General features: G+C 41.6%; 1 protein-coding gene across 9 annotated transcripts in view; it reads left to right on the forward strand.

Moving 5' to 3' along the window:
• Positions 1-771: 771 nt before the first annotated feature.
• The window catches only part of EIF4G3 (eukaryotic translation initiation factor 4 gamma 3), a 311829-nt gene continuing 288322 nt past the window's right edge, over positions 772-24278 (forward strand). For 5 of the 9 annotated variants that reach the window (XM_047082664.1, XM_047082666.1, XM_047082667.1 and 2 more), the window contains exon 1: positions 779-1065. In XM_047082664.1, coding sequence (XP_046938620.1) covers positions 854-1065 — 212 coding nt within the window. In that variant the 5' untranslated portion in view covers positions 779-853. Of the gene's footprint in view, positions 1066-24278 lie in introns of all 9 variants that reach the window. The other 4 variants (XM_047082668.1, XM_047082669.1, XM_047082671.1 and 1 more) reach the window with 2 other exon arrangements.

The following is a 24278-nucleotide window of genomic DNA, read 5'->3' on the forward strand; positions in this document are numbered from 1 at the left end:
ACTGTAACCGAGGTTTCTCGCCTCGCTGCCTCCCGCCCCTGCGGGCAGGGCTCTGCGGACCGCAGGCTCCAGGGCCGTTGCCATTGTTCTTCGAGGCTGGGCGGCAGGGGAGGGTTCTGGCGGACCAGACCTCGCCTTTGGTCTCTGCCTCCAACCCGCACCCCCGCGGCGGCGAGCCTGGGAAGCCCCTCTCGCCGATCTTTCCCGAGGAGGCGAGTCAGCCCCAGAGCTCTCCCGAACGGCGGCCGAAGACGCCCTCGAGCGTCTCCGAAGAATCCCGACCGCTCTCAGTCTCCGGAAAGAGCCGAAGGCGCTTCCCACCCTCGGCCTCCCGAGCCTCTCCGAAAAGGCCCGAAGTTTTCCGAGCGGCCGTCCTGCCGGACTGCTGGAGGCGGCCGCAGCGCCATGTTGGATGCTCTGCTCGTTGAGTGAAGAAAATCCGCCGGCATCGCCTGAGCCCCGCTACCGAGAAGGGCGCCGCTTCCCCCGGGGAGGGGGATAAAGACCCCCCGCCGCCGGCCCATGAGGATATTGCCGTGAAAGGTCCGGTCTCTCCGCCTCCTGCCCCCGCCGGGTCCGGCCCCCCCCCCTGGGGTCGCGTTGTCACGGAGACCGGCAGCCGGTGGTGCTGGCCCGCGGGGCGGCTGCTGCTGCCGGCGGCGGCGGCGGCGGCGGCGGCGGGCGTGTGTGACCGGCCCCGGCCCCCTCCTCCTCCTCCTCCCAGACTCCCCCCGGCCCCCCGCTCCCGCCGCCTCCCCGGGTCTGCCCCCATCCCGCCCCCCCCGCTGCCCCCGGCCCCTGCACCCCGGCGCGCCCGGTCCCGCTCTGGGGGGGTTGGTGGCTTCGCTTTGCCATGAGTTTACCGCAGAAACCGGCTCTGAAATCAGGCTCAGCGGCTGCAGCAGGAACCGGACCCGGCACCGGAGCGGCGGCGGCGGCGGCAGCAGCGGTACCGCCTCCTCACCCGGCGGCAGCAGCAGCGGCGGCGGCAGCGGCGGCGGCGGCGGCGGCAGCGGCCCCTCCTCACCCGAACATCAGGGCCCTCCAGACCCAGGCGCCCCAACAGTATCCTTTTCACCTTCCTGCCGGCCCTTCGGCTCCTCGCCACAGCCCAGGGGGCCCGTGGTTCCCCGGGGACCCTCCTGCCGGCTGCCACAGTCCAGCCAGGGAAGGGGCTGCCGCCCGAGTCCCCGCAGCCGGGTGGGCCGGAGCTTTTGGGGTGCCCCGGCGGCAGCAGCACGGCGGGGGGGGGGCCCTGGACCCTCTGCAGTACTGTGAAAACTAGCTCCGCTCGGCCCGGCCTCTGCAGCCCTTCCCTTTTAGAGCTGGGGGACCCTTCCCCCTCCTCGCCTCCCCTCCGCCTCCCCCTCCTCGCTTCCCCCCCACCCCGCTTCTCCTTCCTCGCTCCCCCCCCGCCTCTCCCTCCTCGCTCCCCCCCCCGCCTCTCCCTCCTCGCACCCCCCCCCCCCGCCCCCCTTTATTAGGCCGAATTTGCTGGTGCCTGGGACCAGCCCTGCGGGGAAGGCTTTTCTGATTGTTGTGAGGACTACACCCTCCTCCTCCTCCTCCTCCTCCTCCTCCTACCCCCCCGCTCCCCCTCCTCCTCCCCCCCCCGCTCCCCCTCCTCCTCCACCACCACCACGACCTAGACGACCACCTCCTCCTCCTCTTCTCCCTCCTCCACCACGGCGTCCTCCTCCTCCTCCTCCTCCTCCTCCTCCTCCTCCTCCTCCTCCTCCACCATCTCCCTTTTGCTCCCCTTGCGGCGGGGCCTGGTGGGCTTCCCTACTTATTATTAGTACATAATAAACTTTGTTGGTAAATTTCCTGTTTGAAACTAAGCTCAGCTCGTTTCTGAGGTAAGTTGGATTTTAAATCTATGGTGAAAATGTACAGAAAGCACCCCCTCTGGCTAATGTTGTTTAGTGATGGGGGGGCGGGTTGTGATGTGGTTTGTGGTGGAACGCGATCTGAGGAGGAAATGTTACACCGGACGCTTCCCTGTCTTTGACCTTTTTAAAGGAAGAGGAAGTTAACTGACATTACCCATCACCCTCAAAAGTCTCACTTCTTGGAAGGCTTGCGTTATGATGGATATTTTTAAAGACTTTAATTTCCTTTTCTTAGGCCTGATGTCTAGAGGGGATCAGGGCTCCTGGAGGAAATTCTAGCATTGACTGTATCTAATTTCATGTTATTTACTCGATTGTAGAATTTTTGGACAGCTTTGATTGAAAAGACTTGATGGCGAGGTATTTTAGTCAGAAACTAGCCGGTGAAGGTAAAGCGATGAATTGATGAATTCCACGGAGATTTAGAAAGGTATTACCTACCTGAGAATAATATTTCATCATGCACCTTCCGTCCCCATCCGTTGTATTCGTGTAAATCAATAAATCACCATTGGATGTTAGGTGTGTTGTGTTTTTGTATTTGTGTCATTTTGTGTTTGACTTCCAGAGAGGGTAGGGCGTTAGAGCGTATAACTGCTGTGAAGTCCACAGATGATTTCACAGTCCGTAGTTTGACTCCTGCCTGTATCGATTGCTTTGAGAAGGGAAAGGTATCTCCCTTCTGGAGTCATTTCAGGTCATCCTTTTGGTTTCTGTCAAGTGTCGTTTTCTCTGTTCTCTAAATATTGTTATTCAATCCAGGCAGTGTGGTGCAGAGTAAAGATAAATTCCGTTCCAGTGTGATGTGTGTACTGATTTCATAATGTTTTTAATCTGCATGATTCTGTTCAATTAAGAATTTTTCACGGTTGAGAATGCTAAGTGATACCTTAGTGTTGCTCATGGAAAATCTGGTTAGTTTTGATCAGTATCCCTAGTTGCTTTACTTTAGGAAAAAAAAGATTGGCTGATTTGCCTGCTTCAAGGTGGAGCTCAGTGCTGGATCTGTTGAACGTATCTTCATTTAGTGAGTTTGAATTCCTTTCTAATTTGTCTTTTTTTTTTTTTTTTTTTTGGTCTTGACTGCTGATGCGTGGTTAGGGTTATAAGCTTATGTACCATACCACCAAAGTAAACTCGTCAGTCCTAAATTGGAGCTATTTTGGCAATTTAGCATTCAAAGGAAGCCCATAGTGTTCTTGATGTGCAGAGTGATAAGTAAAGGACCAGTGCTTGGTGAATTTGGTGGTGTTACTTGGACACAAGGAGCTGCGACTTAGATGTTTCAAATGTGCTTTTTCTCAAGGCATTTCACAAAGAAAGGACTTATAAAAGCTCTGAGTTGGTTGCAACATGAAAGTAGTTACTAATACTGCAACAGTTGTTAAAGGGCGTAAATTTAAGGTGTAATTTCCAATGGAGATGATTCTTAACGCCTGTTTGTAGTAATAATGGGGTAGTTGATTTTATGTGGCTTTGCGTTTTTGCTTTGCCTCGTGTCAGAAGAAATTAAAATTCTTGATGTATTTCACAGTTCTGTTATCTTTTTGCTTTATGCACTGCAAGGTTTCAGTTAGTAAAATGTAAAAGCTCGTATAGTAAATGAGGTATAGGTTACATGTCATTAGAACGAAACGATGAAATGTTACCCATGGTAGTGGGGAATTGGTTAAAATGGATCCAAATAGAGCAGTGCCGCTTTTCTACCCTGAGGGAGTGTGGGAATTTGTATCTGTTTGAGGAGAGTGGCCATTATATGATAAGTTGACACGCAGGGAAACATTGATACTGGGGTGAAAGCTGGAGTTGCTCTTTCTATGGCTTGGTTAGCTCTCCAGTTCCTCAAAACATATGGGTGCAGTTGTGTTCGAATTGAATTAATAAGTTCATGTAGTATTTTAAATTTGTAAAAATACTGAAAGGAGATTCACCTGACAAAGTGTCCTTCGTTTGTACTTAGTGTTCAAGTGACAAATCAGAAATGAAGGGAAATGTTGGCAGTAATGAATTTGAATATAAACCGGGACCTGCTCAAGTAGACTTTGTTCTTACATGGCAGGCCCAGAAAACCACTGCAGGTACAGGCCTTTGACTGCAAAGAGGCAGGGATTGGGGCTTGGGAAGGAATGGGACATGATGAAAGGTGGCAGGGATGGTGGAAGGGTGGCAGGGATGAAAGGATAAGCCCTGCTGTGAAAAGTGCTACTGGTGAGGCAGGAAGATGCTTAGAGTTTCTATGACACAATCCAATATGAATAGTTTATGAAATTGGCACTTAAAGATACTTGCCTTGAGATATGCTCAACCCAGCTTCCTCGTATGAGCTTCCCAGAAGCTCTGTTGAGCATCTTAAAAGTGATTCTTAACCTTTTCTGGGTAACAAACAACTTTGACATTTTTGATGAAAGCTTATAGACCTCAGACCTCTCCACACAAACTGTTGCTTACATTTTCAGGGGCTTCTTGGACCTCCCCTTAAAACCTAGTCCCTTTAGATGGAAATTGCTTACCCTTCAGATAATTAAAGGTAAAGGAGTTTGAATTTAGGTGCCCAAATAGTTCTGACTTAGAACAATTTTGAGTCTGTTAGGAATACACAGTGTTCTATTTATACGGAAAGACTTCAGGGTGTCATTTTTCCCAGAGCTGCTGACACTTCTGGGGAGTCTAGTTACTGTTTTGGGGCAGCCAGTTGGGTTAAAAAAAATCAGGGCAGTGGGTTCTTTGAAGGAACTAGATTTGGTAAAGGCCTCTGGCAACCCCAAAATGACATATATTAAAAACAAGTATGCCCATTGGCTTTTCATTTTGTTTTCTGTGTTGATTTTCAGTTCTGTAGGTTGAAGCCAATAACATTTGTTTTTTTCTCTTTTTTGCTTCTTTACCAAAGCTAGATCTGAGTAATAATAATAGTATTCATTTATTGAGTGCATACTCCTCTAGGTACCATACATGCATGGTTTTACTTAATTCTCACAAGAATCCTTATGAGGTAGGTAGTGTCTCTGTTTTATAGATGAGGAAACTGAAGAGCAGAGAAGTTAAATAATGTTCCCAAGGTTGTCCATCTAGTAATTGGTGGCCCGTGGTTCAGACCGTGGTATGACGAGCTCCCAAGCTCACAAGTGTCCTTTCTACTGTGCCACGTTCCTTCTGTTCCTTCTTACCACGTCTGCATATGAGAGTGGGAAGTAGCTAGGGGAAGGTCTGTATACAGTAAAGAGGCTCTGTGGAGTAATCTAGACTGCCATGATACTGTATCTTGTTTTAATTAGTTCATAGCCACATACTGCTAGACAAGTAGGTTATCTTTACCTCACTGAGCCTTGCAGCATAAGAATAGGCCTGCCTCATTTGACTCCGTGCCTGTTTCTGCTTGTTCAGAAGTTAGCAAGGCCTCCAGCAAAATACCATTGTAACTAGCAACTAGAACTCTTAACTCATGAAGCGGCCAGCAGTCTCTCTATTCCTAAGCCCCACCACCAACAAAGATGGATGTGTGGTCTTAAAGGGCAGATCCTCTTCTAGGAAGTAGAGGGGGAGATTGATGCAAGATGATGCAGAAGGAAGAACGTGACTTAGACGCCGGAGTCACACTGGCTCTTGCCTCCGCCGCTCCTAGGCTTACAAGTCTTAAAGTGTGGTATTTTCTGTCAAACGGAGATGAAACCACGTAAAGACTGATGATATGTTGTTTTTCCACATTGGGGTTTTTGATAAGATTTTTACAAAAAGTTCTGTTGCTAAAAAATATTTGAAAACCATGTTTTGTTGTTTTTGTTCTTTTAATGTTTATTTAGTTTGGGAGAGAGCTTGCTTGGATGCAAGCAGGGGCGGGGCAGAGAACAAGAGTTGGACGCTTAACTGACTGAACTACCCAGGCGCCCTGAAAACCATGCTTTAAATCATAATAGGGTTGCTACGTTTTAGCCATTTATATTGGGGAGTTAATGTAAGTGGCAGGTTTTAAAATGCATTTGTTCTTTTTTTGAGCACCTACTGTGTACCAGACTCAGTGCTAGATCTAGGTTTGAAAAGCTTTTGCCTTCAGAGAAGTTGGTCCCGACAAGTGAATGACAATACCATGAGGCAAGTACCTTCATAACTCTGCTGTAAGAGCTTAGTCTTATGGAAAGGAGGAATTAGAGCTTAGAAGAAACTGACATCTAAGCTACACTAGAAGAATTGAGTAAGAATTACCTGAGGTGTCAGAGCTTTCTCCTGCCAGCTGACTTTTGCCAATTCCATTGCTGTTGCTGCTGCATAGAACTTTAGTAAATGGATTTCAGTCACGTTTCATGTTTTTAGCAGGAGCAGAGAAGCTGGAGGAGGTAGCCCAGAACATGGTAACCAAAACGCAGTTGCCACAGATTCAAAGTATCTTCTGCACCATAATCTGAAGAATTAGAGTATGAGAAGATACATTTCAGATCTGCTCTCTGTGGTTGGTCCTTTCCTAGTCTCCTTCCCACTCCTCCCATAATACCTCCCTGTCCTTTTGAAACTAGATTTTGACCTGGAAACAGTACCAGCTAGCTTTGAAATATAAGTAAATTTAGCTTGATGTGTTGAGAAGTGTACCTGATTTGGAGTTAAAAAAAAATCTGGATGTGAGTTTGAGTTTTCAATTTTTACAGAGGTATTATCCTGGAATAGTCACATAACTGCTCTAGGCATCAGTTTCCCTTTCTCTAAAATGGAGGAATTAGACTAGTTTATTAAGTGACTCTCTTGAATTACAGTGGTTTATAAGTCTGAAGATTATGGTGTGAGGTTTGTTTTGTTCTTCCAAGTAGGTAGGAAGGATTTGTAGAGACCTACTAATGGATTCTTTGTCTGATGGTCAGTAACATGTTTCTGTGGTGACATATTGACATTAGAAGCATGCTAGCATGGATCACGCGGAGGGCAACTTGCTTATATTAGAAGCCTCTGGTTTGGGGCTTATTAAAGTTAGATTTAGGGGCGCCTGGGTGCCTCAGTTGGTTAAGTGTCGGACCCTTGATTTTGGACCATCATGGTTTGTGAGTTTGAGCCCTGCATTGGGATCTGCGCTGAAGTGTGAAGCTTGCTTGGAATTCTCTCTCTCTCCCTTTCTCTGCCCCTCCTGTGCGACCTCTCACTCTTTCTCTCTTTCTCAAAATAAATAAACTTTTAAAAAAAGGACTAAATTAAACAAAAATAAAGTTAGAATTAGACAGACTGAAATGCCTCTGTGACTTCCTTATCTTCGCCTCTTGTGACAGCAAAGATTGTATGATGACTTGAGACCATAAAATAAGGTGGCCATGGCCGGATGCTGGCTGGCTCTCATTGATGATAACAGGTAATTCATTATGAGGTATAAGGGAAAGTAAATTTTGGAGTAAACTCTTGTGATGAGACACGATCTATTTTTATTGTAGGAATAATACTCCTAGCTAATATAATAGGAGACTGTTTCCTGATTAATAGCCAGGTGCCTGACTTCAAGCAGTGTATACATTGCAGCTGAGATTTACATCGATGAAGTATTGCAAGATCCCAAGCTACTTCTGAATTCTCAAATGGCTCCTAGTTCTTTGGCTTGCTGCCAACCAGAGGGAGTTTTTGAATTTTGTAGCCTCAGCTGAAATTTGAGATAGTTTCAACTATTTTAAGTACATTTGAAATTTGTCAGTTTTTATGACCTTTATTAACTAGTAGCAGTTTTGTACTTTTTCAAGCCCATGTGTGTTCCCTCTCATGAGATTCTAAATTTTATCAGTAGAATGTGAGGTCCCTAAAGGCAGAGATTTTTGTCAGTTTGGTTTGCTGTTGAACTGCCAGCACTTGGAGCAGTCCGTGGTAGATATGAAATCTGTAAATGTTTGTTGAAATGTTGGTTAAGTTAGTCTGGGGATCTGTTTTAGGATAAGTTTTAGGGCTAATATAGATGGAACCACAAGACTGCCCTAAAATTGTTTTGTGCTGATAAGTAATTGATAATAGTTCCATAATTTTATTTGAGGTGGAATAACATGGACCCAGTTTACAAAGTCATCTAATGTGGTTGAGTTGCCTTTGAAGAATAGATACATGTGATTTGGGTTGGTAGAAGGCCAAAGAGGAAAAACATTTATAGTTAAATGTTACTATTAAAAATTTTGTTTTATGATTCTACGAGTAACATAATCAAATCAGGAAATTAAAAAATACGGATAAGTAGAAAGTCACTCATAATCTTAGTATATAGAGACAACCACTGTTAACATTTTGGTATATTTTTTTCTGTACTTTCTTTTCCTTTTTTTAAAAAAATTTTAAGAAGTTTTTATTTAATTTTGAGAGAGAGAGACAGAGAGAGAGAGAGAGAGACAGACAGACTGTGCAGGCAAGCAAGCAGGGGAGGGGGAGAGGGAGAGAGGAAGAGCCCCAAACAGGCTGCGTGCCAACCCTGGGCTCGATCTCACGATCTTCGAGATCAGGACTTAAGCCAAAATCAAGAGTCAGACTCTTAACCCACTGAGCCACCCAGGCTCCCCTTCTATACTTTTTTCTATGGACTTTAAGGGGCTTAAATTCTGCCCTTTTTTTTGTAACCTAACTTGAGGTCAAATTACATATAAAGGCTTTTTTTAAAAAATACTTGACAATTTTATTGTTAAAAAATGACACATAGGGGCGCCTGGGTGGCGCAGTCGGTTAAGCGTCCGACTTCAGCCAGGTCACGATCTCGTGGTCCGTGAGTTCGAGCCCCGCGTCGGGCTCTGGGCTGATGGCTCGGAGCCTGGAGCCTGCTTCCGGTTCTGTGTCTCCCTCTCTCTCTGCCCCTCCCCTGTTCATGCTCTGTCTCTCTCTGTCCCAAAAATAAATAAACGTGGAAAAAAAAATTAAAAAAAAAAAATGACACATATATGTGTGTATATATATACGTATATATACATACGTGTGTGCATATGTATATGTGCACATATATATATATATAGTTTTGTATCTTGCTTATTATTTAATTCTCCACCAGCAGAAAAGGCTTTTTGGTTGGTTTTCTTAATTTGGAATGAATTATTTTTTGTTCTTTGGCAAGGTTTTCTTGAGGATACTCTTTTACCTTTGATTTGTACTCAGAAGGTAGGACTGTACATTAGAAAGATAAGAGCTGAAACCTTTATCAGTAAGTCAAATGTTTTTGAGTTACTGTGGCCAAAATGTTTTGCATTATTTATAACATTAAATTTGATGTAACTTCACAGGTTTTTTTTGCTCCTACAAATATGTACATTTTTTTTACTGTCCTTTTGAATTCATCTTCATGTATTCAAGCATATTAAACTAAAACAAGAAAAAAAAAAAAGACTGGTGGCCAAGGTGGTATTTACTCCAGATAGTTTTGGAATGTATACATGCTATCATGATAGCTCCTTTAATTGTTTTTCAGGAAATGTTGGTGTTATATGGAGTGATTGGAAGGAAGGAGGAAAGGAGGAAAAAACAATAAGGGATTCATGTGGGGTTAGAGAACTTGAAGTCTGGGAACAAACAATTTTGGAATGACAGGACGGGGGGTAGGGGAACAGGGTGGCGGTAAAGTAAATACAGCCAATTTTGAGCCAGAATACAGCATTTTTAAAAAACATTTATTCACCTTTGAGAGAGAGAGAGAGAGAGACAGAGTGCAAGCAGGGGAGGGGCAGAGAGAGAGGGAGACACAGAATCTGAAGCAGGCTCCCGGGGAGCTGACAGTGCAGAGCCTGACATGGGGCTCAAACTCACAAACCGCGAAATCATGACCTGAGCCAAAATTGGAGATTTAACACACTGAGTCATGCAGGTGCCCCCAGAATACAGTATTTTACGGTGAGAATGGAAAGGTAGAATAGAGAGGGATGTAAGAAAGGGTGGGAAAGACTCCTGGCTTTTTCTAGACTCCAGAAAATAGCATATAAGAGAAAGAATTTGAACTGAAAGATGAATTTAAAAAATATTGGAAACAAGAGTTCAGGACTATGGTCAGGGTTTGGATGGGCAGAGGGGAGTGGATTGTGGTGAGTGAGCAATCAGCTTGAACAAAGGTTTGGGCTTGAAATAAGCATGCTGTATGCTGGGTTGTGAGAATCCTTATTAGTGTGCTTGGAGTGGAGGGCTCTTGTGGTAGAATGCTTGAAATAATGGATCCACGTGTTAGAGGGCTTTGAATTATAAGAGAAGGTTAGGGGCGCCTGGGTGGCTCAGTTGGTTGAGCCTCCGACTTTGGCTCAGGTCACGATCTCACCGTCTGTGGGTTCAAGCCCTGCGTCGGGCTCTGTGCGGACAGCTCAGAGCCTGGAGCCTGCTTCGGATTCTGTGTCTCCCTCGGTCTCTGACCCTCCCCCGTTCATGCTCTGTCTCTCTCTGTCTCAAAAATAAATAAATGTTTTTTAAAAAAAAAAATAAGAGAAGGTTAGGCTTCATTTGTGAGAAAGAAACCGTTACTTTTTTTTTTTTATGGCTTTATTGAAATACAGTTTGCATACCACACAAGCCACCCGTTTAGAGTCTACCATTCAGTAATTTTATGTTCACAGAGTTGTGCAGCTATCACCAAAATCAATTTTAGAACATTCTCATCACTCCCAAAAGAAACCCATTGGACTTCCCATTTCCACCTCCCTAATTCTGCCTGAAGCAAATACTAATCTGTTTTCTGCCTCTGTAGATTTGCCCATTCTGCATATTTCGTATAAATGATACAGTATAATGTAGTCTCTTGTGACTGGTTTCTCTCACTTTGCATAATGTTTTCAAGGTTCATCTGCATTGTAGTATGTTTCAATACTTTTTTTCAATTGCTGAATACTGTTCTGTCACATTTATTTATTCATCAGTTGGTGGACATTTGGGTTGTTCACCTTTTTGACTATTACGTACAGTTATGCTATGAATGTTTAACGTGGATATATGTTTTCATTTCTCTTGGGTATATACTTTGTACAGTTGCTAGGTTTTATAAGGTAACTCCATGTTTAACATTCTGAGAAAGTGCCAAACTTTTTCCAAAGTTTGCGCCATTTTACATTCCTACCAGCAAAGTATGAGGGTTGCAACACTTGTCATTATCTTTTTTTATTATAGGCCATCCTAGTGGGTGTGAAGTGATATCTTATTATGGCTTTGATTTATATTTCCTTGATGGCTAATGATATTGAGCATTTTTTCTTGTGTTTAGTGGCCATCTGTCTTTTTTTTTTTTTTTTTCAACGTTTATTTATTTTTGGGACAGAGAGAGACAGAGCATGAACGGGGGAGGGGCAGAGAGAGAGGGAGACACAGAATCGGAAACAGGCTCCAGGCTCTGAGCCATCAGCCCAGAGCCTGATGCTGGGCTCGAACTCACGGACCGCGAGATCGTGACCTGGCTGAAGTCGGACGCTTAACCGACTGCGCCACCCAGGCGCCCCTAGTGGCCATCTGTCTTGGAGAAATGTCTGTTCAAATCCTTTGCCCAGTTTTTAATGGGTTTATTATTGAGTTGTTAAGAGTTCTTTATATATTCTAGATTCAAGTCCCTAATCAGATATAACATTTACAAATATTTTATCTCATTCAGTGGGTTGTCTTTTCATTTTCTTGGTAGTGTCCTTTGATGCACAAAAATTTTTAATTTTGATTAAATCAAATTATGTTGTTTTTTTTTTTTTCCCTTTTGTCGTTTGTGCTTCCTTAGTGTGTGTGTAAGAAGGCTTTCCCTAATCCAAGGTCATGGAAATTTACTCCTTTGTTTACCCTAAGATTTTTACAATTTTAGCTCTTACACTGAGGTCTTTGATCCATTTGGAGCTAATTTTTGTGTATGATGTGAAGTAGAGGTCCAGATTTATTCTTTTGCATGTGACTATTCAGTTGTCTCAGTACTATTTGCTGAAAAGAGCATTCTTTGAATTGTCTTGATGCTTTGTCAAAAATCAATTGTATTTCTTTTGTTTCTGTTTTTTATTTATTGGGAAACTGACATGATGGAAACTGTTTTTGAAGATTTGTTGAGGTGTGAAAGTTGGAAGATTTATTTATTTAAGTAATGTCTCCACCCAGCGTGGGGCTTGAACACCCAACCTTGAGATCAAGAGTTGCTTGCTCTACTGACTGAGCCAGCCAGGTGCCCTGACATGTGCAAGTTGAAATAAGGAACAGGAAAGATTAAGAGACTAGGAATGACATCACAGAAATACATTTAAGGTTTTATCATCTATTAAATGCTTGAGATTTTGTGAGGTGTGCTATTTATGAAATATGACTTATTGAAGAAATGAATTTTGATCATTTCCACCTCTTGTATAATGCCTAAAAAAACAGAAGAGCTACTCAAAAGAGATTTTGCCTATCTTTATTATTAAGATAAATTCCTATTAAACAGTGATAGCTTTGTGAAAAATAACACATGGGCAATTGACTATTTTGCTGTGCTGGGAAGAATTGAAATTGTAAGTTACAAATTCTTGGGTTATTTGTATTATTGTATTTCACATAGGATATTAGTTCTGCCTAGAGCATTTATATAAGTTTCAAATTAAATTTGATTTTGTATTTATTAGGTTATACCCTCAGGCTATTCTAATGTGTATACTATTATAAAGAAATAAAATTGGGAAATACTGCTCCCTTCTTGTCTAATAGGATCCTTTCTGCTATTCAGGAAAAGACCACATTAATGAGGCTTTTTGTAACCTTTCAGGCCTAATAAAAATGGTTTTGGACAAAGATTTTCCACAGTCACACAATCTCACACACACACACACACATACACGCAAAGTCTCTTCAGTGACTTGAAATATTACAGTGGGAATAGGGTTGCTTATTTTTTAAGATTTTATCTACTTTTAAGTCTTATAAATTGTTATGTATATCTTTAGCTTAGCTCATTAAATACGTGAAGAAAGTGGATCTTAATTACCGATGGAAAATTTTAATGACCTCAAGTACCTGATTAATATTGTTGAGGCTTTGAGGCTAATATATTCATCTGATACTTTCAGTATTACATTGTTGATCTTTTTTAGAAGTATAAGAATTTGGAACCAGTCCAACTTCCTGAGGTAACTGCTGTTTCAAACGCAGACAGCAGAGTACTTGACCTTAGCTTAATATCTTTTACGTTGTGACTGGGTGAGTATACTTGAATGCGGTACATTTTAGGTAAGATAGTGAAAGCTGAATGCTGCTCTGGAAAGTCAGTGATTTTATTCTTTTTTTTTTTTTTTTAACATTTATTTTATTTATTTTTTTATTTTATTTTATTTTTTTTTTAATATTTTTATTTATTTTTGGGACAGAGAGAGACAGAGCGTGAATGGGGGAGGGGCAGAGAGAGAGGGAGACACAGAATCGGGAACAGGCTCCAGGCTCTGAGCCATCAGCCCAGAGCCCGACGCGGGGCTCGAACCCACGGACCGCGAGATCGTGACCTGGCTGAAGTCGGACGCTTAACCGACTACGCCACCCAGGCGCCCCAACATTTATTTTATTTTTGAGAGAGAGCATGAGCGGGGGAGGGGCAGAGAGAGAAGGAGACAAAGAATCCAAAGCAGGCTCCAGGCTCCAAGCTGTCAGCACAGAGCCTGAGGCGGGGGTTGAACTCATGAACTTTGAGATCATGAACTGAGCTGACTGAGCCACCCAGGTGCCCCTTATTCTTGACTTTTGAAAATCGTAATTAAAAGATACAAGCATATAAGCATGTACTGGCTTATTTTCCTTTTATGCAGTCTTCTTTGGGGATCTTTGGTGTACCTTTCTGGTCCGGTCTCCCAGGGGCATTTGTTCCTGAGCTTGAGGGAGATGCCTCTAACTTGCCAAAGCATCAAGTTAGTACAGACTCAAGTTGATTTGATATTTTTAATAACAGTAACCACTTTGACTTAAGATCTCCTTTCTCCTGTAATGGTCCTGGTTTGGATGGTAAATTATACAGTCATCCTATCTAGTAACCTTTATGTAGAGTTTAGAAAATTAGGAGTCTTTATGCTATTTCTAGGTATGTCATTGATATTTTGTGAAGCAGCAAAATACCTTATATCCTTTCATCTAACGGTTTGTATTAGGTCTTTTAGTTATAAAGGCCTTTGACATTAGCATGTGAACTAAATAGGAGCAAGGTATTGTCAGCCTCTTTAAAAAAATGAGACTTTATTTGAACTTAATTAATTAATTTAAGATTTTATTTTTGAGTAATTGCAACACTCAACATGGGGCTTGAACTTACAACCCCAAGATCCCAAGAGTCACATGCTCCACCAGCTGAGCCAGCCAGATGCCCCGAACCCTGAATAATTTAGACCTAAAGAAAACTTGCCAAAATAGTAGTAGGAGTTCTCTTACATACCTTGTCTCCTTCCCCTAATGTTAACATCTTCCATAACCATATTACAGTTATCAAGCACAGGAAATTAACAGTGATACACTATTATCAAACTGCAAACCTTATTATAATTTTTACTGGCTTTTCCACTGTTCCTTTTCTGTTTCAGCATCCCACATTGCATTTGGTTATTATTTCTCCTTAATCTCCTTTAGACTGTAATTGTTCCTTTCTTTATTTAATCATTTATTTATCAAACACAGAGTCTCGGTGCAGAAAGTAAGTCTACCCATGCTTTTCATTAAATTGAAGGCTTTGGTCTGTTCATAAAGTTAGCATTTGTGAAAATTAGTGTCAATGATAAGGGTATTTGTCTTCTAGAATCATATTTATGAAAGTAGCTTATTTACTTTTCAATTGAAGGCTCAACTGAAGGGAACAGGATAACTAGTAATGGCAAGGTTAAGATGCTCAAGGGAGAAGGAAAAATGTAATGAAATCTTGAGAAAAGAGAGAAGTAGAAAGGGGAAGGGAAATATTGATCATTGTTTTGATTCCACAGATTAAGCTAATAGTGCCTGATGCTTGGTACATACACAATAATTATTTATTAAATGACCAAAGGAACAAGTGTTTATTAAATAACAGCATGTGCTAGTTGTTGACAGAGATACAAAATAAACCTGATGGGGCCTCTGCCTCTTAGGTGCCCTTACTCATTTAACAGATGGAAGTAAACTGGACATGTTTGGAAATAAGGAGATGGAAGTCAGATGAGCAGAGAGGGCTAGACAAATCTGTGGAAATAGAAGCATAACAGAGAGTCCAGAGGAAAGCAAATGTTCTTAGTAGTCGATGCAGTGTCTGCTGATGTGAAGATGGCGAAGCTACAGAAAAGATGAAGAAGCTGCTGAGGGGAAAGAGGAGAGAGAACTCCGAAAACAGTCTTACAGCTTTCCAGATTTGGTTTCCACTGAGCTTTATATAGACAGGAGAAAGTGATACTTAATATGTGAAAGGTAGCCTTTTGGTTTAAACTCTGAACTCTGCCTGTGTAATTGTTGCTACATTCAAGGAAGATTGGAGACTGAGGAGAAATTCTTCCCAGTGTTTCTTTGCAAGTTTAAATTAGTCCTCGAAAGGCTTTGGTTTGGGTAGTTACATTTGTCTATACTTTTGCTTATTTTCTATAATAATCACATTTTTTATAATTTAAAACAACCTTTAAAAACCTTTAAATCACTTACTACCTGCTTTGGCTGTTCATAGGCTGCTGTTGGGATTCTGGGCAGCAGTTACGAAATCATCACTTTAAATCTGCATGTTTTGGGAGTGCCTGGGTGGCTCAGTTGGTTAAGCATCTGACTTCAGGTTATGATACTGCTGTTCGTGGGTTCAAGCCCTGTTTCGGGCTCTTGTGCTGACAGCTCAGAGGCTGGAGCCTGCTTCAGATTCTGTATACCACCCCCCCCCCCGACCCCCCCCACCTCTTGCTGCCCCTCCCCCACTTCGTGCTCTGTCTCAAAAATAAACATTAAAAATTTTTTTTAAATCCACATTTTTTTTTTTTTTTTAAAGTAAACTCTAAGCCCAGTGTGGCCCTCAAACTCATGACCTTGAGATCAGGAGTTGCATGCTCTACCAGCTGAGCCAGCCAGGCACCCCTGAATTCACATTTTTAATGAAAGATCTTTATATGCTGATCAGGAATTAAGCATAGCATAATAAACTCATTGTTACCACTCGTAATTGGTACATTTTAAGTGGAAGAAAAGGAACTGATGTTTTAGTTAGCCAGTCTTTGCCTCGTTATTGTGGATTGACTTACAATTTCTTAGGCTTTTTGAAACAGTGAAAATAGCTCATGGATGATGAATTTGTGGACCTAAGGAGACTGGCTTACAAATTGGTAACTGCTTAGTTCAATATTTATACTAACTGGGGACTGATGATTTGGCAAGCTGTTTCACATGGAGTGTAAAACAAAGCAGAATTGGGATACATTCTCCATAGGTTTTTAAAGAAAAAGTTGTTTTCTTGTTTATGTATTCTGGTTTAGTCATTCAGTAGATGTTTGTTGAGCACTGAGGGATTAGAAATAAGTCTTTGTCTTTCAGAGACTTACAGTCCTACTGCAGGAGACAGATATATAAGAAGGTAAGTGAACAGGAGTCAGTAAGCACAAGGCCTATGGGAGCTCTGGGGAGGGTCATTCATCTTGGGGGTGGGGTGGAGGAGGATTGGGAGGAATGAGGGAAGAGGCTTCCTCAAGAAGGGGACACCTCTAAATTGAATCTGGAAGGATGAATGTGCCATATGAAAGAAAGTGGTTGGGAAAAGAGTATTCCAGCCCGGGAATCAGCATGTACAGAAACTCAAGACAGTGAAAAATGACTTGTTCAGCATTGCTGGAGTAACAGTTTGGAGTGAAGAAGTGGACAGATAGAGGCCACAGAAAGGGCATTATAAGTCAGACTAAGGAGCTTGGAGTTCACCCAGATGACAGAGGGGAGCCATCACAGCTGTAGGCTAGGGGAATGATAACGGTCATTTTGAGATTTAGGAGGACCATTCTGCAAGGTTGTTAGGAGGCAGGATTGGTTTATGTATTTGTAGTAAAGAATTCGAATCCAAGATTGACGTGTGAGTTGTAATTTTTACTTGGAACTTTTAAAAGTTGGTTGTATATACTTTTACTGAGGGTGGCTTTGAGTTTGTTTATTTTCTTATCTGCAGTTTTCCAGATTTATGAAACATGCATAGATATTTTTGTTCAAGAAAACTTGGAGCTATGTAAATTTCCATGGTTGTTACCCAACATGCATTTAAAGATCACTTGAATTTCACATATTTTATTTATTTTTAAAAAATGTTTGTTTATTTTGAGAGAGAGTGAGCTAGCAAGTGGGGGAGGGGCAGAGAGAGGGAGACCCAGAATCCCAAGCAGGCCCCATGCTGTCATTGCAGAGCCCAATGTGGGGCTTCAACTCAGACTGCGAGATCATGACTTGAGCTGAAACCAAGAGTCATGAGATGAAACCAAGAGTCGGATGCTTAACAGACTGAGCCACCCAGGCACCCTGAACTTTATATATATTAAAAAACAGATACAGTTTCTTTTTTTAAAAATGTTTTTCTGAGAGTGCACACGTGTGGGGGACAGGGAGAGGGAGAGAAAGTGAGAAAATCCTGAGCAGGCTCTCAGCTGTCAGTGCAGAGCCCAATGTGAGGCTTGATCTCATGAAGTATGAGATCGTGACATGAGATGAAATCAAGAGTTAGTCACCTGAGCCACCCAGGTGCCCCAAAATACACAGTTCTGATTTAAGTGAGTGCATGTTTGGTTAGCAGATTCATGGTAGATAGCTTATGAATTTATAAGTTTATAGTTTATAAGCATATGGTCTTGATAAATAATGGTGAATAGTTCCTGCTCAGCACAAGTTAGGGCATCTTTTGTCATAACGCCCTGTGACACTATATACAGTGACATATAGACAGATGTGTGTGTGTGCGTGTGTGTATACATATATTTATAAATGTAGGTATATATATATGTAGGTAGATAGACATACAGATAGATCTATATCTTCTTATTAATTCGGCGAGGAATTTGAAATACTAGGTTAATCTGCCTTTGAAATGAAAGGGAAATTAACTTAGGTTTAATGTCTAGATGAGGCATTGTATATGAAACTAGAAACCAATTGGGAGGTCTTTTTCAGTTCAGTCCTTCATTGGAAATCACAGCTTTGAAATGAAAAATGTATTTGGAGGGGATCCTTCTTAGGACAGCAAGATTCTTAAAGATGAAACACTTCCGGTTCTGAGAAGTGAAACGGAGTTGAAAATAAAACCATAAGAGAAAGTAATTCCATGGGGTTTTAGGTTGCTTGGACTCGCTAGCTCTCAAGAGTAGCAATTCATATATTTTGCCTCTTTATTCTCAGTTCTTTTAAAGGAGCTCTGAATTGTGCTTTTAGATAGTTAACAACATTGTGTGGGTGTGTGTATGTTTCATTTAAATACCCTAGTTTTTCTTACTGGAAACATTTTTTTCTGTGTCTGAGCATGTATAACTTGAGTAGTCTTTGAAGAGACTCAGATTGTTGTAAATGGAGGCACATTGCCTGTTGCAAGAATGGTTCTTGAATGTTCTTTTAGGCACTTATATTAGTTGTTGCTTTGAGAAAAGAGATTGTTCACTGTGCTTTAGGAACTGATAGCTAAGTCTGGTGCTTCTTAACCCTTAACTAAGAGAAATGGGGCTTGCTGACAATAGGTGGTTTTACAGGCCTGTGAAACCGACAGCATGTTCAGCAATGTAAACAATGGCAGCTGTCTTTTGCTGGCTTCTCTGTTGTTGGAAGTGTAATGAAACTGCTTCTCACAAATGGCTTCACCTGCTGACTCATCGTTCAGCCCCTAAACAACCATAGTGTCCAGCATTATTTAATGCTCCGATTGAGAATAAAAGGAATCAGAGTCTTAGAATATGAGGGTTGGAATGGATCATGGAAATCCTTTAACTTAGCCCCTTCTCAGAGGCCCTCAACTGTCAAAAAGAAATGTCACCAAAAAAAAAAAAAAAAAAGTCACTGTGGCAGATGCTGTAGTTGATAGTTACAAGAATTAGTGATACTGCTATTCAGAGTGCCATTACTGTCTTCTGAATGATAAGGACTTTTTTCTTCTGTCTAGAAATCTTTGAGATGTACTTTTTAAGCTTTCCCTCAGAAATAACACATTGTTCTGATAGTGGCTGTGAGTGACTGGTACAGGGGCAACATTCATTTAATGCCTCCTATGGACTACAGGAGGACTGTGGGGAAAAGTAAAAAGAAAGTGGCATTGTCCCTGTTAATTTTCCAATCTAGTTAGGAAATATGAGAGAGGAGTGGAGAACATTTAAGAGTTAATTTATTAATAAGTATATAAGGTGATTCAACTGATAACTGACATTGCGAAGGAGGCTTATATAAATTTATGTGAGCTCTTACAGCAGTGATTTAGATTTTTAAAGATTTTATTTTTAAGTAATCTCTACACCCAGTGTGGGGCTCAAACTCACAACCCTGAGATCAAGAGTCACATGCTCTACTGACCGAGCCAGCCAGGCACCCCAGTGATTAAGATTTTTGATGCAAAAAAAATCACTTGCAGAAATGAAAACTTGCCATAGATTTTAATCTGTAGATTGGAAATGATACTCCAGGAAACTGATGCAGATTTCCCACATATAACACAGTGAAACTGTTGACTTAAAACAGCAGTTCTCAGATTTAATTTTTGATCTCAAGGCTCCTTTACACTATTAAAAATTATTGAGGATCTGGGGCACCTGGGTGACTCAGTCAGTTGACTTCTGCTCAGGTTGTGATCTTGCAGTTTGTGGGTTTGAGTCCTGCAACCGGTTCTCTGCTGACAGCACAGACCCTGCTTCAGATCCTCTGCCTCATCCCCCCTGCCCCTTCCCCACTTGCACTCTTTCTCAAAAATAAATAAACATTCAAAAAAAATTACTGAGGATTTCATAGAGCTTTTGTTATGTGGGCTATATTTGCTGGTATTTACAGTATTAGATATTAAAACAAAAAATTTAAGGGGTGGCCTGGGTGGCTCAGTCAGTTGAGCGTCCGGCTTGGGCTCAGGTCATGATCTCACAGTTAGTGGGTTCAAGCCCCACATCGGGCTCTGTGCTGACAGCTCAGAGCCTGGAGCCTGTTTTGGATTCTGTGTCTCCTTGTCTCTCTGCCCCTCCCACACTTGCACTGTCTCTCAAATATAAATAAATGGAAAAAAAATTTAAATATTCACTCAAATAGTAATAACAAATCCAGTATGTTTGTATAGTTTGAAAAATTAAAAATAACCTTTTCAGAACAATTAGAAGAGTAGCATTATGTTATGATTGTGCACGTATCTTTCATGTCTAGCTTACAAGATTACTGGATTCTCATCTGCTTCTGCATTCTGTACATTTTATATGAAGGAAATCTTGTCTAACTCAGATATTCCTCAGCAGAGAAATATTTTAATGTTATTCTCAAATGTGGATATTCTTTATTACTACAACAAAACTGGGATGTAGTTTCTTAAAGGTTAGTTTCAGTTTGGAACCTGATGTCATGTCTCTGAACTTTTCATGCATTTTATTGTTCTCATTGTACTTTGAATGGATCTTTTACTGGTGTTTGATTTTATAACATCATGCATCTGTCATTTAGAAAATTATGCTGCCCTAAATTATGTAGGTTTTTCAAATGTTGATTTATTTCATTTTACAATATTGTAAAATCATATCAGGTAATATCACTACTGATCTCAAAGAAAAGGCTTTAGGGAAGTTCTTGAACTCATTGTGGTAGATACCGTCATCACTTGTGAAGGGTGGAAGGGTAATTGAAATTGAAATAGGAACCAGGTTTTGGGTTGGAAGGAAATGAACTTCATTTTCATAAAGAAGCTCCATGTTGAATACTCTGAAAGGGACATTTTACTGTCTTTGGTTCCTTTTCCTAGGTAAACCTAGTTAGCAGGTTTGACTAATTCCATCTAAGGAAAACAGAGCCAGAAATAGTTGGGTTTTCGAATAAATTTGTTAACCCAGAGGAACTTCTCTGACAGAATATATAGGTGTACTTTCAAGCATGGCTGCTCTGAGTGCTTGGTTCCCTGTCAGTTGTGGATCTGGGAGACGTGAGAACCTCTTCTGAGCCCTCTATAGCCCCATCCTCCAGTCTGAAGATGGACCTCTGAAGTGTCCTGTTGGAGTGCTAGATCTGTTTTACCTTATGGAATTGCTTTCAGTTCTTACTTAGGCTCTGCTGCTGTCTTGTCTTTGGAACTTAGTCTGTTTTACTAAACCAGTATGTAGGGTAAGACAGAGACTAAAATGAATGAATCTTTTTTCCCAAGTGAGGTGGAGGAGACAGTTTGGCCTAAGATTTTGTTTCATGTGCCCTTGGTGGATATGACAAACTGTGCTGCTGTTACGTTAAATTTTATTAATGTTCTAAGGGATTATTTCTGCATATATCCGAGGATTACTTTGAAATCAGACTTTTTTTTTTAAGTATCATCTGCTTTATGGAATTGTACTGTTAAAGTTGGTATTCAAATTTCTGATTTTTATCATGCCATCATTTATAATAGCCTTTTTTTTTTTTTAACGTTTATTATTGAGAGAGAGAGATACAGAGCATGAGCAGGGGAGCGGCAGAGAGAGGGGGAGACACAGAATCGGAAGCAGGCTCCAGGCTCTGAGCTGTCAGCACAGAGCCCGACGTGGGGCTCGAACCGCGAGATCGTCACCTGAGCCAAAGTTGATTGCTCAACCAACTGAGCCACCTAGGTGCCCCTATAATAGTGAACCTTTTGAAACATACTAAAGGCCTAATAATAGGGTTTTGGGGAAATTATGGGCTGTATATGCATTGAAATATTATGTAACCCTTAAAAATGTTGCAAAACATTTATTGACATTTAAAAAAGTCCAGGGGCATTTGGCCTGCTCAGTCAGTAGAACATGCAACTCTTGATCTCAGGATCATGAGTTCTAGCCCCATGTTAGGGGTGGAGCCTGCATTAAAAAAAAAAAAAAAAGTCGACATGTATTTTGTGGAAACCAGTTAAAAATAGCATGTCTGATCAAATTTTATCTTAAAACATATTTTCAAAGTGCTTGTTTAAGCAACAGTGTTCATAGGGTTATCTGTTTGCCAGTGAAATTGGGTGATTTTTATTTTCTTTAACCATGTATCACTTTTTGGTGCTGCCTGGCTGGCTAAGTGTAGAGCACGTGACTTTAATCTCAAGGTGATGAGGTCAAGCCCCACTTTGGGCATGGAAGCGTTACAAACAACAAAAAGACCCCCACCTATCACTTTATAATCAGAAAAATAAAGCTATTTCTATTTCTAGAAATGAAACTGAGCTAAAATGTGACTCCTTGTAAGTTCTGCATTTAGTAGAGGCATTAAATTATGTTCATTAAAAAAATTTTTTTTATGTTTACACAGAATTCGAGCGGGGGGAGGGGCAGAGAAAGAGGGAGAGACAAAATCTGAAGCAGGCTCCAGGCTCCGAGCTGTCAGCACAGAGCCGGATTGTGGGACTTGAACTCATGAACTGTGAGATGACGTGAGCGGAAGTCAGACACTTAACCAACTGAGCCATCTAGGCGCCCCAAATCCAAAAACAGGATTTTGTAAGAAGTGTTTATTTTTGAGAGAGAGAGAGAGAGAGAGAGAGAGAGAGAGAGAGAGAGAGAGCGCGCGCGCAAGCGAGCACAAGCAGGGGAGGGGCAAAGAGAGAGAGGGAGACACAGAACCTGAAGCATGTTCCAGGCTCCCGGCTGTCACACACAGCCTGATGCGGGGCTCAAACCCACAAACTGTGAGATCACCCCTCCGGGCTGAAGTAGGATGCTTAATCAATCGACTGAGCCACCCAGGTGCCCCAAGACAGTAAAGAGGATTTAAAAAACATTTTTAGATTTTCAACAGGGAATCAAAGGAGAGCGAGAGAGAGGGCATATTTTTGGTTAACTGTTAAGTAAAAATGAATTACGAATTGTGTGCTCCAAGCATTCTGACCAAATTAATCTTCTTTTTGCCATGATATCAATGCTAGTGCTGATCTACCCAAATTTGTTTTCCTGACACCAACAGATAACCATTTAAACTACTATAAAAGAGGTATCATTAAAAAAAAAACAAAACATTTTTCACAATGTGGCAAATTAGTGCAGCATTTTCTTGTGATGCCTGTGATTTGTTACAGAGTTTGCTTTCTGAAGTCCTTTGCCGCCGCCTTCTTGCTGTCCTGGCTTTCATCTGGGGCTGCAGCGGGGTTGAGCCAAAAATGGCTGCCGCTGCAGCAGCACGGGCAGGCACAGTATAGGACTAACTGCTGTGGTTCCTGTGACCATGCAGGAGGAGCAGCCTGGGGAACGTGATCTGGGTCAGGATTCTCTTAAAGGTTGTTGTCATGAGAATTGGGCTTTTTTTGTGGAAGGGTTACTACAACAGATTCTGCTGTTGGGAGGGATTTAGAATGTATAGCCCTAGCAGAGAACCACCCGTTCTCTATAGGAGTAGGAAATTTTAGCATATGCTGTCGTTCGCTGAGCAAGATTGTCTATTTATGGAAAGTGGCAAGCCTTACCTGTCTCAGTTGATGACAGAGAAGTGTCCAGAATGACAGCGCTTTCTGACTTGGGTGAATTTATTGAATGGAGAGCATTTCCCCTCCGGCACAGAGTGGGTGACGCACAGAGGATTGAAAAGGTCTGCCCTGTGCACCACCCACTTGACTTGGCCGAGTACTGTGCCACACCCGAAGTAAACCTAAAATGTTACGGAGGGAGATGGGGAGTGGTTTGAGTAGAGAATTGAAGTTGCCGCATGTCCTGCTTAAGCCACTCCGTGCAGTGAATGCACTGCCATTTGAATGGCGGTATGTTTGTGCTTGAATTTCTGGCCTTTCTGCTTGTTACTAGATACTGTATGATGGATGACCACTGGGTTATGCTGCCTAGCAACCAGTGAGATGTGGTGTATCCGGGTGGACAGTGACACAGTCATTCATTCGTTGCTGTCTTAATATGATGAAGAGAAAAGGTTTTTCTGCTTTAGGAAAAAAAAAAAGCTCCCTTCTGCTGAAAAGCCATGTGATCAGTGTAAAAAAATGGAAAAATCACAACTGTATCATCCATTGATAACTATTGCTAACATTTTGATATATTAACTTGAAGGAGTTTTTGTGTATGTACGTATTTATGTATGCATGTGTTGCTGTGTATGTATTTATATACATAAGCTTACTTGCATAGCTGCAAGTCATTCTGTAAATAATTTTATTATTTTTTCTATTTTAACTGATCTTTTCCCATTTCAATAAACATTTTGAGCACGTTAATGGCTTCATAATATTTCTGTATGTGGCTGTGCTGCAGTATACTTAAAACACAACCCATATCAGTGGATTATTAAGTTAACAATTTTGCTACCAAAAGAAGTGCTGAGACTAACGTTGCATGTATAATGTTTTTCAGTATTTCAGATATTTCCTTAATAAAGTAAAAATTACTGGGT

Source organism: Lynx rufus, unplaced genomic scaffold, assembly GCF_022079265.1.
Source record: "Lynx rufus isolate CCGP_SWC_20201006 ecotype Redwood Valley unplaced genomic scaffold, mLynRuf1.p SCAF_2, whole genome shotgun sequence".
Classification (NCBI taxonomy): domain Eukaryota; kingdom Metazoa; phylum Chordata; class Mammalia; order Carnivora; family Felidae; genus Lynx; species Lynx rufus.